General features: G+C 47.1%; 1 protein-coding gene across 1 annotated transcript in view; it reads left to right on the top strand.

Annotated features, from left to right (window-relative positions):
* The window catches only part of WDR86 (WD repeat domain 86), a 60,850-nt gene that overhangs the window by 36,131 nt on the left and 8,506 nt on the right, over positions 1–16,213 (top strand). The window contains exons 2-3 of the mRNA XM_007950150.1: positions 1,819–1,960; positions 5,493–5,916. Of these exons, the coding sequence (XP_007948341.1) occupies positions 1,819–1,960; positions 5,493–5,916 (566 nt within the window). The remainder of the gene's footprint in view (positions 1–1,818; positions 1,961–5,492; positions 5,917–16,213) is intronic.

The raw sequence follows: 16,213 nt of genomic DNA, 5'->3' as shown, positions 1-16,213 counted from the left end.
ATTCCTCTACACCAGCAAAGAGATTGCTGAAAAAGAAATAAGGAAATCAATACCATTTTCAATAGCTACCAAAAAAATAAAATGCTTGGGAATAAATCTTACCAGGGACACAAAAGACTTCTACAAAGAAAACTATAAGAAACTACTTCAAGAAACTATAAGAGATCTACATAAATGGAAGAACATCCCATGCTCATGGATAGGAAGATTGAACATTGTGAAAATGTCGATTCTACCCAAAGCAAGCTACACATTCAATGCAATCCCAATTCAGATCCCGTCAACATTTTTTAGGGATATGGAAAAATCAATCACTAATTTTATATGGAAAGGAAAGAGACCTTGGATAAGTAAAGCACTTGATGGCACATAACAATAACGTTTTCCTGCCGATCCTCGAACTGTCTCTGGACTTGTACGAGTGGCCTGCTGTGTTGTTTGGTATTATTGGGACTGTGCGACTTTATTTGTGAACCTTAGGCTTGTTAGCCTCAGCAGCTGCCTGAGTGAAGAGACTCCTCTAGCTCCAGTGGGCCAGGAGCAAGAGGCAGAGCTGAAGGTCAAGGTTGAGGTGTTTTCACCCAGCCCCAGGAGCTGGCACTTTGAACTTGGATTTCTAGCCTTCTAAACTGTAAGAGAATAAACTGCTGTTTGTTAAAGCCATCCACCTATGGTATTTCTGTTAGAGTGGCACAAAGTCACAAAAACAGTTGCCAATGAGGTGATTCTGACTCATGGCAACCCTATGTGTGTCAGAGTAGAACTGTGCTCCTTAGAGTTTTCAATGGCTGACTTTTCAGAAGTAGATCACTGGCCTTTCCTCCCAGGTGCCTCTGGGTAGACTCAAACCTCCAACCTTTTGGTTTGCAGCTGAGCGCATTAATCATTTACACCACCCACGCACTTCTATTTATTTAGATTTTTCATTTCTTTCAGGAATTGTTTATAGTTTTTAGTGTACAAGTGTACCTTCTTGATTAAATTTATTACTAAGTATTTTTAATGCTATTATAAGTGGAGCGTTTTCTTAATTTTCTTTTCAGATTATCATTGAATATAATCAGAAATCAAATTGATTCTTATGTGTTCATTTTTGTATCCTACAATTTGGGTGTATTTATTAATTAGCTCTAATAAAAAAAAATGGATTCTTTGGGGTTTGCTACCTATAAAATCATGTCATTTTTCTTATAAGGATACTTAGGATTGCATTTAAGACCCACCCTGACAATACAAGATAATCTCCCTATCTCAAGATCCTTAACTTAATCATAGTTGCAAAGACCCTTTGTCCAAATAAAGTCACATTTACAGTTGAGGTATGATTGAGACCTGATATCTCTGGGGGCCTTTACTCTGCCTAGCACAGTATCTATGCCCGAATGTGAGAAAAGCAGTAGACACACAGCATTTACTATGTGGGTAGCATTGGACTAAGTTTGTCCAACAGCCCTATGAGGTAGCCGTTGTTACTATCCCCATTTCAGATGAGGAAATGGAGGCACAGAGAGGTTAAGTAACTTATGCACAGGCAGTGAGTAGAACCACAGGCTCCTTGCCCAGCAGTCTGGTATTGTAGAAGAGGGATAAAAGGCAGCAGTCTGGTATTGTAGAAGAGGGATAAAAGGATCCAGGGAATCTTGAGAGTCTCCCAGACTTAAACCATCATTTAAAAAGGCTTTACTAGCCTTGACTCTGGATCTGTCTGAAACATTCCCTGACCCTGCTTTCTTCTCTTTCTCCCCTTCTCAAACACCTTCCCAAAAAAAAGACTAGCAGTGGACTGCACATTGTACTCACCTCTCCCCCTGTCTGCAGGACACGAAAGCTATGTGACCTTCTGTCAGCTGGAGAGTGAAGCTGCCTTCACGTGCAGCGCTGACCACACCATCAGGAAGTGGGACGTGCTCACTGGCCAGTGTCTGGCCATTTACCGAGGACACACATCCATTGTGAACAGGTCAGTATGGGCAGTCAGTCAGTAAGGCCTCAGCCTCTAGTCAGGTTCACCACCCAGCAAGGCTGAGGAGACAGAGGTGTAGGACGTGGGTGTTGCCTTTGGGAAGCCTGGATACAGGGGAGGTGGTCAGTAGCAGACAGCAGTGGGGGGCCAGAACAGAAGTACACAGTGCTAATGCTCAGGATACAGTGGGAGTTTGGGAAGCAGAGGACCAGGATGACTCATTTACTCTTCCATGGCAAACCCATTGCTGTCAGGTCGATTCCAAGCCATAGCAACCCCACAGGACAGAGTAGAACTGCCCCATAGGGTTTCCAAGGCTGAAATATTTATAGAAACAGATTGCCACATCTTTCTCCCAAGGAGAGTCTGGTGGGTCTGAACCACTGACCTTTCAATTAACAGCCTATTGCTTTAACCACTGCACCACCAGTGCTCCTATTCCATGGCAGTACCTCTAATACCTTGACTTGTGCCCAACATTACCCTTGGGGGCCCTGGCAGTGCCACGGCCCTTTGCTGGCTGTAAGGAAAGGCTTTAGTGCCTACTGCTCCCATTGATGGACACATCAATTTAGCTAATTGCTAAATTGATAACTGATGGTAGACTCAAGGTGGAGGAGGAGAAAAATGGGAGTTTTGTGAAGATGGAATCATGGATATTTTTAAACCTCTTCTTTCTGTGTAGTTGTCAAAAGTATCCTACCCCTTCTCTTCTCAAGGAGTTTTGGATTTTTCCTTTCCTTATTGAATTTTGGTCTGAGCTGAGCAGTAGAAATTCCTTTGCTGATCAGATCAATTTGACACTGTTTATTTAGCTGGGGCGGTTTGACCAGCCCTGTCAGACTCCTGAGGGAATGTCTATTCAAGGGGAAGGCTTGGTGCCCCCACCCGCAGGCCTTCCTGCCGAGAAGGCGCTGCATTCAGCCAGAGGTTCATCTGAGTACAGCCCTAGGAATTCATAAAACATTGCTACAAGATGGTCCGCCAGCTGAGGTTGGGGCAGGCAGAGAGAAAAGGGAATTATAGTGGTTAGGTGATTAACCATCAGGGCAGTGAATGGGAAGCTAGGCCAGACCTGTGATCTTAGTAACTATAGAGCAGAGGGTCCTCCAAAGAGCAGTCCCCATAAGGCAAGAGCTAGGGAGTACTCCTAAGTAGAAAATAACAGTAAACCAGAGGACTTCACTCTGCTGACTTGGGATGCTAAGAGTAGAGAAGTCTGTCTGGAAGAAACTTCAGTAGAGGGCCCAGCTCAGCCACTGCCACCCAGCAGCTGGGGCACAGAGAGCACAGGATCACCTAAGGGTAAGCAGACAGGCATTACAGTAAAGGGACCAGAACAGAACTCAGGTCTCCTACAGCTCACAATGGCCTCTTCTGGTCCTGCTGCCTTTCTTGAAAGAGACACTTGTCATTAAAATAAAGTATGTGTGGAAGAGGCAAGGAGTCCCTTTTAGTGAGTGGCTTGAAGGTGCCCAGCAGATGAAGAAGGCAGGAAAAATTGCATGTGTTTACATGGGTGTGTCTAACAGTGGCAGAATACATATTTGAACCTTAATAGTCCAGATATACTTCTAAGAAGTAGCTAGTAGTGCGCAAGTTAGCCAGCTGAGACCTAAGGTCACAGTGGCTAATGGAGGTCAGGGAGAGGTTTTCCTGCCTTCTTCATCTGCTGGGCACCTTCAAGCCACTCACTAAAAGGGACTCCTTGCCTCTTCCACACATACTGGGTAGATATTTACATTATTTATAACTCTGGTCACAAATGTGCAATATCTTTGAGATGAGAGTATAGGATTCACATTCTCTTGAGTTTTTAGAGCCAGCCCAGATGTGTGAGCATTAGGCAGGGGCTCTGAGGCCACACCTGCAGGCCTCTCTGACAACACTACCCCTTGTAACACTACCCACTGGTGTCTATTTTACTTTAGAAATGCATGTCTCATGAAACTCTAGGGAAAAGCCAGTCATCAGAAGCATAATTCTTACTTTGATGCAGTCCTAGTTCATCATGTTCCTTGTGAAAATGAAGATTGTCTGAAGGGCCCTAAAAACCCAAAGGCCTAGAGTACATGAGTCCTGCAGCCAGGCCAGACCTCTTCCAGGCCTTTCACAGAGAAGTCTGAAGGCCAAGTTGTGCCTCCAGTACTGAGATGGAGCTGGGTTCCCGATGCTTGGTGGGCCTCTTTGTCCCCACGCATAAAATTCTCTCAGCAGGCACACCCCCAGCCCAGCAACACCAACCAGCTGCAGCTATGACCTTAAAGCCTATGATTATTTGCATCCCTATAAGCAAAGGGGCTCTCAACAAGGGAATGTGAACCCTCTGAAGCTACAGGCAAGAGTCTGTGTACGTTTTCCTGTGGGTTTTCCTGAAGGCCACCTTCATATTCATCAGAGAATAAGGATCATGACTATTTACTGCTTGAAACCCTGGAGCTTGAGTGTCTAGCCACCAGACATTAGCCCTCATGAGGTTCTGCTGCTCTGAGCTGACAGCAGATCCTTGACACTAGCCCTATACCCCATGCCATACACTCCCTGCCAGAGCTTCCTGCCCTCTACTGCAGCTTCATTTCTGAGACTAGGCCTTAGGACTTGCTCACCTGCGTCCCTTCTTGGGCTCTGACCTTTATAGGAAGTTATGGGTGGGCACACTTACAGGGGTTTCTCCTGGGTCCTCAATCTGAAACACCCCCACCCAGCCACTTGAACCTGACCTGTGCCCAGAGTAACCAACTCATCCCAGTTTGTCCCTGTTTTAAATTTGGAAGTGCTATATTCCCAGAAACCTTTCCGTCTGGGCAAACTGGGACAGATGGTCACCCTACCCATCCCCTTCCCCACCTCCTTCTCTCCCTTCTTCCTTTTCTACCCACTTCCCATCATTTATTGAGCAACTTCTAAGGGCTAAGTATTTTTGAAGGCCTTCCCTGGGGCCTTGGTTCAAATGAGGGTGAAGTCCAGATGGACATGTGGACTTAGCATGTGAGGGGAAGTCAGCTGAGGGGAAGACAACTGTGAGACTGAATTCAGGGAGGCCTCCTGGAGGAAGGGACTCTGGGATGGACTCAGAAGGCAAGTCTGACCAGGTAGAGAGAGGGAGAGGCTGTTCTAGCTGCTGTACTGAGTCTGGCTGGACAGGAGGCTGTGTGGATTCCAGCAAAGAGCAGGATATCTATGCAGGGGTGGGACGAAGTGTGGCTGGAGAATGTTCGGGGCCAGACTGGGAAACTTTGAGTCTAGGTCTCATTCTGTGGGTATTAGAGAGCCCAGAGGCTGAGTCTCCTGCCTGGGGCCCATCACTGTCTTCTCCTGATGCAGGGGCCTGGGATGCCCTACCCCCTTCTTTCTTCAGATTCATGTCTTCTATCTGCCAGGAGCATCTTGTTCTTCCTCAGTAGCTGGACAATTGAACACTTAGGATGTCACCCAAAGGCACCCTTGGCAGTGGGACCTGCAGAGTAGAGGTATAACCCTGTGGCCAGCCCAGCCATCTGACCGCTGACTCTTCCCCTCTTGCTACCAGGATACTAGTGGCTGACAACCAGCTCTTCAGCAGCTCCTACGACCGGACAGCTCGCTGCTGGAGTGTAGACAAGGGACAGATGTTACAGGAGTTCCGGGGCCACCACAACTGCGTCCTGACTTTAGCCTATTCTACCCCCCGGGACCTCCATGGCATCCCCTACAAGAAGGAAGAGGATGTGGCTGGGGGGCTGCTGGTGACAGGCAGTACTGATGGCACAGCCAAGGTGTGGCAGGTGGCCAGTGGCTGCTGCTACCAGACACTGCGGGGCCACACGGGCGCTGTGCTGTGCCTGGCACTGGACACGCCCAGCCATACAGCCTTCACAGGCAGCACTGATGCCACCATCCGCGCCTGGGACATCCTGAGTGGGGCGCAGCTGCGGGTGTTCCAGGAGCACCAGGGCTCTGTCATCTGTCTGGAGGTGAGACCACCCTGGCCGCCTGCAGCCCCTCTAATGCTAGCAGCCCATCTACCACAAAGGTACCAAGTATCCTCATGGCTGCTAGCTCCTGCCTAGCTCCTGAGTCTGTGTGTCTGTGTTGTGCCAGAGCCCTGCAGAGGACCTGGGAGTGGAATCTGCTGGCCAAGGCCAGGTGGCCTCCTGGGTACTTTTCCTCAGGGCCCAGATGTGGAAAACTGTCCCCTGCACTGTTCTTTCACCAACCACCGAGGATTTTTAAGCCCGTGGAAGTCTAGAACCCCAGCCTCAGTACCTTCTTCCTGCCTGCTCCCAGATGCACTGCTCACTGCTCTGCACCTGGTTTCCTTATCTGTAAATGAGGTTTGTGTAGGCCCACAACCTCTTTTCCAAAATTCTTAGATTCAGAATGTTCTGAAAAACAGAAAGTTTATTCTTAAGGTAGTGCCAAAACTCATTGAGCACAAGGCCTAAACTGAACAAAGGTGAGGCTGTTTGCAGTTTTATTTTTTCCATTTAGTATGAATATTGGGATCTCTGGTAGCATAGTACCTATGTCACTTGACTGCTAACCAGAAGGCTGGTGGTTCAAACCCACCAGCCACTCTTCAGAAGGAAGGTTGGGCAATCTACTTCTGTAGTGATACTGCCTCGGCAACCCAAGGAGGGGTCGCTATGAGTCGGGGCCGACTCAACGGCACACAACAACAACAGCAGTATGAATATTCATCCCTTTGCTTCGAAACATTAGTGCGTTTCTAAACTCCAAAAGGCCCTGAGATGCATCTGGCCCCAAGGTTGTGGGTAAGGAACTATGGATGTGTGATTATAACTACTTCATGGAGTAGTTATGAGTATTTAATGAATTAATAGAAGGCATGTACAGTAAAAAAAAAGAAGGCATGTAGAGTACCTAAACAGGGCCTATACATAGTATGTTCTTGATAACTGTTGGCAATCGGTAACTTCCTTATCATTGTTCTTGTCAGGGCTTCAAACCAGTTTAAACCAGTTCGAAGTCCTGGTTCTTGTTACTAAACAGCTCATGTATGTGCTATCCCAGGCTTGGCAGTAGGGTCCCATTTGATGTGCCACTGCCCACTATTGTTTATTTTGGAGCCCAGAGGTGCTGAACTCTAATCTTGGCCAGCATTTTCCCTTCCAAGGGGAACAGGTCAGGCTGGTGCATACTGCCTCTGCTCTCTGAGGAGTCACAACTGACGCAAAGGGAGAAGGATTTAGGGCAAGACGAAGCTGAACAGCCTACAGCATAGGTCACCCTGGCAACTGCGGGGGACGGGGGGCACGTAGTGGCTTTCTGACAGTGGCCTTCCTGGCTGGTCTCCACTGGGAGACGGGTTAGGCCACCAGATTGTCGTTCTAGAGGTGAAGGTGGCTTGTGGCTCCAGGACCAGTGCACAGTTGGAAGGACCCTCTAACCCCTCCCTCCAGGCCACCCAGAACCCCAGAAATCCACAGGCACTCATGATGGATTTGCCTGGCTTCTCAGTCATTTTGTAGAAATCATATTTCTGTAACTTTGACCCTGCTTTAGGGCGTTGTGACCCAGTGGAAGACATTGAGCTGTGAGTTGACACCTAGTTTCTAATCCCAGCTTTGGCATCTGCTGTGTAGGCTACCCAGCCTCAGTTACCACAGTCGTTGGATGCTGGTAATGAAAACTCTCCTTCCAACCCCTCAGGGGCACTTTGAGACTCAGAGACAGCAGATAAGAAAGTGGCCTGAAAACGTTACACAAAGCTGTGGACTTCCAATGTCTTATTCCCTTTAAAAGAATCTTGTGTTCAGGCTATATTTGTAGAGCAAGGGTCCCCACCCCCAGCCCCATTAATGTTTGTGTTTTGAGTATACCAAAGCAGGAGGTAGGAAGGGGAGTGGACAGGAGCAAGCACGTCTTGGTGGGGGGCCTAGCAGGTGAAATAAGAGAGGAGCTCCAGCCCAGAAACCTAACAAAGGAGTAGAAAAAAGAGCCAATCAGGACAAGGAAGGGGAGGATCCTGGAACAGCAGCTCTTTCCTCTCAGGTGCCAAGCCTGCCTCCCACCCAAGTGGCCTAATAAGGAGCTCCCCGGATCCCCTGCACGAGGTTGTTCTGTGGAGTCTGGTTTCTGTTCACCCAGCAGAGTGGAAGAAACTTCAAGTATTATAGCAGAGAATCAGTCTAAAAGAGAGAGTTCAGGGGAACACATATACACACACTACACATATACTACCACCACCACCATACATACCATGTACTACACACACACACCATACATCACACTCTATACCACACATCACACATGGACATATCATACACGCATCAGAAGAGGGAGTGTCCAGGAGGACAAAGGCTCTGGCTATGTTCTATGCCTTTGTTTCTTTTTCCTTTGAACCAACCAAACAGCTACAGAAAAGCAACTCGAATGGGAAGAAAAGAGGAGAAAAGTAAAGGGTGGTGTTTCCAAAGGGGAAAAAAAATTGGGAGAAGCCACAGAGCTAGTCCTCTATGATGGAACAGCCTGCCTGCATTGCTATGTGGACTATCTATCCTAGAGGGAGCAGGGTGCAGGGAGCCAAGAGTGAGACCCCAGAGAAGGGTAAGTAGGCAGGTTGCCAATATCATGAGGGGTGGAGACCCTGTGAGGGCTGAAGTGGTCTGAAAAAGCTCTGTGGAGGAGGAGGGCAGCTTTGAAAGACCCTTGGGGTTTGGATGGGCAGGAGAAGGAGCAAAAAAGGAGGGCAAAGAAATGACCACAGCATGTGTGTGGCCAAGGCCTCTGAGAGTAAGAGTCTGAGCAGTGAGGAGGGGAACTCTGAGCAGAGGACTTGTGAAGAGTGATTACAGACATGGCATCTTCAGCTGGCTGAGCATTGCTCCCTAAAATTGGTATTGGAGGGACTGCCACATAAGGCAGCACACCCTTTTCTGAAAAAAGCTTTGCTGTTGCTAATTGTGTCAAATCGTTTGTTGTTGTTAGTTGCCAATGCATGGCAACCCCACATACAACAGAAGGAAACATTGCCCAGTCCTATACCATCTTCATGATCTTCATTCTGTGGTACATTGTTGCAGCCACTATATCATTTGAATGCCTTCCAACCTTGGGGGCTCATCTTCCAGCACTATATCAGAAAACATTCTATTGAGATCCACAGAATTTTCATTGACTAAAATTCAGAAGTATATCACCAAGTCTTTCTTCCTAGTCTGTCCCAGTCTGGAAGCTCCACTGAAATCTGTCCACCATGGGTGACCCAGCTGGTGTTTGAAATACCAGTGGCATAGCTTCCAGAATCATAGCAACATGCAAGCCACTACAGTACAACAAACTGACAGGTAGTATAAAGAGCAGGTAGCTTGTAATTCAGTAAACATCCAGTCCATTGGTTAGTTATGTGGTTAGTTAGTTAGATATTAAGTTACCCCCATTGTCCAGAATGGTTGGAGGATGAGATATCAGCTTAATTAAGTCATCCAGCATACTGTCTCTACAATTGAATTTCCTACTTTTCAGAGAGCGTGATTCAATAAAGCACCTACCACTAATGGTCTATCAAACCTTCCTTTACCAATTTTGAAAGCGAGTCAAGAGTTTTAGGAATTCTGCTGTGTGTGTGTCCTGTGTGTTGGGCTGGGAGGCAGTGCAGGAGCTGCCTATCAGGTTGGGAGCAAGACCGTGGGCAGTGCATGCACCTCAGGACAGGGCAGGTGAGGGGCTAGAGTAGAAGAGGGAGAAGGCATGCCCATTGTTTGGCTTCTAAATAAATGGGAGTTTCTCTTTTGTTTCCTATTGTTTTTCCCAATCTCACTGTATAACTTCACTTTATAAAGTATAACTTTCACTGTATAACAGCTTCCGCTTTAATCCCTTGGGAAATGCAAGTGTTTCTTATTGTGTGCTGGCTTGGCCCCCTCTAAGATTCCCCGTCTGTCATAACAGAGGTGGAGAATACCCCTTGTCTCCTGCTAAGGTGGCCAGGCACTCTCTGAGAGCCCCATGCACTGCCAGGGCAGATTCCCATGGGCAGAGAAGCAGATATTAGTAAGCTTCCTCTTAGCCTCACCAGCTGGCTCCTTTCTGAGGAAGGGAATCCAGCTGAGTAGGTGGGACCATACAATTCATAGAAGTAAGGATTTTATTTGCCTCTTCACTTTCATGAATAGCTTGCATTTAACACTTCTCAGATACTTGGGATTTCTGGAGGCTAGAAGTCTTACAAGTCATGTTTGCTTAAAGTACTGGGGGGGTTCTCTCAAGCTCTCTCAAACACAGCTTTCAGGGCCATGTCCTTAATGGGAGTTGGGCAGGAAGTCAGCCTCACAGGGTGAGTCCAGGAAGCAGGACAGCAGGCCCCGAGGCCCCCTTCTGAGTTGGCTACATTCTTTTCTCTCTTGTTTTCTTTGCTTCTCTATCCAGTAATAAAGCACAGCGGCCCTGAGTGCTTCCCAGGGTACTGAGGAGAACCAGCTTGACCCATCTCGAACCATGCACACCTGCTAAGGGAGCACAAGTTGGCAATCTCAAGGGTCCACTTGGCTTCACCAGTGGTTCTTGTGCTCAGAGAAGGGTTCTGAGACGTATACCCTGGGAGATGGACGCTTCGGTGGTAGTTCTCACTCCATGAATGAGGTGAGGAGAATTAAGACTCCTCTCCTGTTTCAGAGGATCATGGAGCCAGAGAAAGGGAAGCCACTTGGTTGATGTTACCATGGAGACAAAAGATTTAGGACTCAGCCTCCACATTTTCTCCCATGAGAAGAAGTGACTCTTACAGCATGAGCAATGTAAAAGAAACGGAGCAGTCGGCATGTACAACCCTGTAGCTCCCCTAGCTTCACACCACTATGGGGCCCAACTTACCCAGACCAAGCATCTGATCATGGCAAATCCAGGTCTGTCATGCAGTCTGGCCATGTGACATAGACAGGACCTGACTATGCGACCTCAGTTTTCCTGTTTTGCAGAGTGGATCTTGCCCCTGGTCTGGCCTTCAGTTTTCTGGGACTGAGTATAGTGTGTGCTCAGTACACTGAGCCAGCACACTGAGAACTCAGAAGACTTTCAAGAGTGCAGCATGATCTCTACCATATCAGCATGTGGGTTCCATGATCTCTCTACTCTATTGCTTTTATGTTGCAAAGGTAGATTGCCTCAGAGGCAGTCCTAAGATGCCAAGCAATCACAAGGCTAGTAGGATGAGGACTCCAATCAGTAGCAGTAACCCCTCCATGGTTGCTACATCCACCTGGTCCAACTGAGTCACACACAAGACACATAGTGTTGGCACAGTGAAAGTCATTTTATTACTCATAGAAAGCAGACAGCAAACAATAGGAAGTTCCATGATGAGGTGGTGACCCCTGGGCTCAGAAGGCTGACCAGGCAGGTCAGTCAGTCAGTCTGTCTCTCTCTTCTCTTCTCTTCCGTCTCTCTCTCTCTTTTTCTCTCCTCTTTGCTGGCTCTGCTCCCATTGCTGACTGGATCACCTCTCAACCCACAGCCTTGAGATAGCCCTGGGCCAGGCCAAGATCTGGGCTGGCATCAGGACAGCTCTTGAAGTAGAACTGCTCTGTGACCAAATCCTGAAAGAGGTGCCCCAGCCTTGGCAAATAGACCCTGGCTCAGCATGCCATAGGCTTGGCAAGCAGACCCCTGCATGGGATCTTTTGCCATCATTCACCATCTTGCAGCTTTGCTTCATGAGATGGAGTGGACAGCACCCTGCATGGGTGCTACCCAAAGCGTCTGGGTTTCTGCTTGTGCTAGATGTTGTGGACCTGCTGGTCCTGCTGTTGAGCCTATCACTGCTGCCCTGGGTGTCTCACCACCAAGTGTTACAGCTCTCCACCTGGGTTTTAGCTTTTGTGCAGGCCTACTCGTGGTCTCCACTGCTTCTGGTGCTATTGCAGCCATCCTCTCCAACTGCTCTGCTGCCACTTCTTTGTTCAGCAGGCACCAGCTTCTGATTCTTCTGGGCTCTGCTTTGCCTTCTACAGGGTCCAGGGTTTCTGTTGTTTCTGGTGTTGGTCCTTTATTTCTTGATAAATTTCCAATCTCTTATCTCCCAGACTGATGTTTCCACCCTGGGACAAGGTTGGGGTTAGGATTCTTCAGCACAGAGCTTCCATGTCCCCAGAGGAATCCTTCCCCCTCCCCCAAGAGCCAAATGTTTGCAGTCTCCCACTCAAGAAGCCCCTTGATTGGCCTCACCACTGTTGAGGCTTAGTTAGCACCAAGCTCCCAGGTGGTCCCTCTTGGTCTGGTCAGTCCCCACTCATTGGCCTCAGATGTGTGCAGTTCTGCTCTAAGAACCAAAACCAAAAGTCCAAATAATTTACAGCAAAGGAGTTCCACACCTTGCAGCCTCCTCCCCTCTGGGAAGCATACAGGGCAGACGGTGGGGTAGGGGGGACATTTGTCACTGCCATGCTAAGAATGGCAGTATGAAGCACAGATGTGCTTGCTTTTCCCCCAGTTGCACAGCCGTGGAGCTGGGGGCACCAATGCCTGGGGTTTGTGAAATCTCATCTTGCTCTTCACCTTCTGAAGAACATGAATCTCATGTTCACCTCCATTTCCTGTCTCTGCCTTTTACCCTGTCTGTAAAATCCAGGCTGACACACACAGGATTCAGGGCAATGATTTAAAAGGGGCCTCTTCACGGTAAGGTGACCTGCAGACAGCTTACCCAGATGGTGCCTTCAGGGAAGCCTGAAGACACATAAGCATCCAGGGCACTGTGGTTATGGCCTGCCTCTAATTGTTTTGGCAAGAAAGAGCCTGTATTTGGAGATTGAGAACTGGAGGTGAGGAGGTGGTTGAGCTATAGTTTCCTGTTGTGATATGTGTGGGGCATCTACTGGAATCCCAGCTGAGCTTTTAGGTATTGGTGTGCTTGATGAGCAACTGTATTTATAATGTGGAATAGGCCAGGCTTCTTTTGTTTTTTGAGATAAACTTGCTGGTTGCCTTTCAAGAGCTCAGGGAAGGAAACCAAAAATTCTTCAGAGTAATCTAGTCTCAGACATTTACCTCCACACCAACTGGCCCTCTTTCTATCCACTGAGCTACTGAGGCCTCTCTCCTCTTTCTCTCATAGGCCTACAGTCACCTCTGAACCTTCCAGGAGCAGAGGCAAGATCCTTCGAAATCAGCCAAGCCCAAGGGGACCTCTGCCCACCCTGTTCATTACATACACCTCGGCCCAGAGGCCAGGTTGGGCAGAGCTGGGATGCTCATAGGTCTCTTCCTGAGAGGGTAGCCTAGAAGAGAAGGGAGGGCTCGCTGCCAAGAGCCAAACCCAAAGTCGACAAGAAGATGAGCTGGCTCCTTGGATTCCCATCCTCTGGAATTTAAGTTGAGAAGCATGCAGTCATAAGGAAGCAGAGTTGGCTTTGGACTAAATTATAAAGGTGACCCAGAATGTGTTGTAATGGCCATGGGCCTAGGAGGTGATGAGGATGTGGTGACAGGTATGCACTGGGGCTATCATCTGATGGCCTAGAGAGAGCCTCCACCTTCCTCCCAGGTGGGCCTTCTGTGCCAAACCTATGTCTAAGCCCCCAGAGGTCCTGGACCCAGCAGCACTCACTAATGGCCATCTTGAGGCTTGCAGCCCTTTCTCATGCCCTAGAAATTGGAGGGGCTCCAGGCCTCCTGTCCCATGTGACTGTGGCAAGCAGAGCCCCTGTCTTTGGCTCCCTGTCATTGTCTACTGGTCTGAGCTGCCAACTGCAAGTTCTCATGCCTGGGTGGGGTTTAGTCTAACAGAACTTACAGAATTGCTTCAGTAGTCTCCACATCCTCCATGGACTAGTCCATATGTCTGTCTTGGCGAGGGGGACTCTGAAAGAGGTAGAGGCTGCCTCCAATCCACATTTCCAAGGTAGATTATGGGCATGGATGAGCTCAAACTCTTTCCTCAGTCAGTACCAGCCTCGTCTATGGGCAGCTGTTGGGCAGGGTGTCCAGCACTGCAGGGCAGCCCTAGACACCTTTGCTGGAGCAAAGGGCTTGCTCCAGCCCTTTATTCATTGTCCAGCTCTCACAGGCATATGAGGTTACTGAAAATACCATGGCTTGGGTCAGGCATACCTCTTCAAAGTAACATATTTGCTCTTAAACACTCTGAAGAGGTCTTTTGCAGCACATTTGCTTCAGGCGGAAGTTCACCTCCATACACAATCATCCTAGCCCTGCTGGATTTCTCTAGGTCTTTCTCTTTATCATCTGCCCTTCCACAAGCAGAAGCCCCATAGGAGAGTCCCTAGAGTCCTTTTCCCAGCTGGCACACTGAGCTGACACCACAGCTGTGGTGATGGCTACAGCTGGTTCCCATGTACCTTCCCAGGCATAAGGCTGTATTTCAGTAGAAAACTACAGAGATAATACCAAACCCAAGCCAAATGCATTGCCATCCAGTCGATTTTAAATCATAGCAACCCCATAGGACAGAGTAGAACTGCCCCACTGGGTTTTGATGTCTGTAATCTTTACGGAAGCAGACTGCCACATACTTCTCCAGTGGATTTCTCTAGCTGGTATATTTGAATTGCTGACCTTTTGGTTAGCAGCTGAGCACTTAATCACTGTGTCACCAGGACTCCTTACAGAGATAATGTTGTTAGGTGCCATCAAGTCAGTTCTGACTCATAACACAACAGAACGTCCTGCACCATCCTCACAATTTTTTCTGTGCTTGAGCCTATTGTTACAGCCACTGTATCAGTCCATCTCATTGAAGGTCTTCCTTTTTTTTGCTGACCAAGCATAATATCCTTCTCCAGGGATTGATCCCTTCTGACAGTATGACCAAAGTACAAAAGATGAAGTTTGGCCATTCTCACTTCTAAGGAGCATTCTGGCTGTACTCCAAAATAGATTTATTCATTCTTTACCAGTCCATGGTGTATTCAATATTCTTCCCCAACACCTCAATTGAAGGGCATCAGTTCTTCTGTGGTCTTCTTTATTCATTGTCCAGCTCTCACAGGCATATGAGGTTACTGAAAATACCATGGCTTGGGTCAGGCATACCTCTTCAAAGTAACATATTTGCTCTTAAACACTCTGAAGAAGTCTTTTGCAGCACATTTGCCCAATGCAATATGTCATTTGATTTCTTGACTGCTGCTTCCATGGGCATTGATTATGAAGCTAAATAAAATGAAATCCTTGATAACTTCAATCTTTTCTCCATTTATCATGATAAATGATACTGGTCTAGTTGTAAGGATTTTTGTTTTATTTATGTTGAGATGTAATCCACACAGAAGGCCCTTGGCTTTTAATCTTCATCAGCAAATGCTTTATGTCTTCTTCAGTTTCAGTAAGCAAGTTTGTGTCATCTGCATATTGCAGATTGTTAATGAGTTTTCCTCCAATCCTGATGCATCTTCATATAGTTCAGTCTCTTGTATTGTTTGCTCAGCATACAGATTGAATAAGTATAGTGAAAGGATACAACACTGACACATACATTTACAGATGTTAAACCATGCAGTCTCCCCTTGTTATGTTTGAATGACTGCCTCTTGGTCTAGGAACAGATGCCTCATGAGCACATGTAAGTGTTCTGGAATTTCCATCCTTCTCAATGTTATCTGAAATTTGTTCAGATCTACACAGTAGAATGCCTTTGCATAGTCAATAAAACATAGATCAACATCTTTCTGGTATTCTTTGCATTCAGCCAAGATTCATCTGATAGGAGCCACAGTATCTCCTGTTTCACGTCCTCTTCTGAATCCTGCTTGAATTTCTAGCAGTTCCATGTTGATGTACTGCTACAATCATTTTTTAATTATCTTCAGCAAAATTTTGAGTATGATATTAATGACATTGTTCGATAATTTCCACATTCTGTTGGATTGCCTTTCTTTGGAATTGGCACAAATATGGATCTCTTCCAGTCAGTTGCCCAGGTATCTGTCTTCCAAATTTCTTAGCATAAATGGTTGAGCATCTCCAGAGCTACATATATTTGTTGAAATATCTCTATTGGTAATCAGTCAATTCCTGGAGCCTTGTTTTTCACCAAATCCTTCAGTGCAGCTTGGACTTCTTTCTTCAGTACCATTAGTTAATTTTAATTTTTTTTCTTTTTCTTTTTTTTACATGGTCATGTTTGGAAGCCATTATTCTGCAGCCTAAGAAGGAAGCCAAAGGGAGATGGTCCCTTTCTTTTCTTTTCTTTTTTAATTTTTATTGTGATTTGGGTGAAAATTTACAGAGCAAATTCATTTTCCATACAGCAGTTCATACACATTTTGTTTCATGACATTGACTGCAATTCCC

This window comes from Orycteropus afer, unplaced genomic scaffold (assembly GCF_000298275.1).
Source record: "Orycteropus afer afer isolate SDZICR_OR568_19922 unplaced genomic scaffold, OryAfe1.0 scaffold00264, whole genome shotgun sequence".
Lineage (NCBI taxonomy): Eukaryota > Metazoa > Chordata > Mammalia > Tubulidentata > Orycteropodidae > Orycteropus > Orycteropus afer.
The sequence above is the reverse complement of the archived record's forward strand: the minus strand, read 5'-3'. Positions and strand labels throughout refer to the sequence as shown.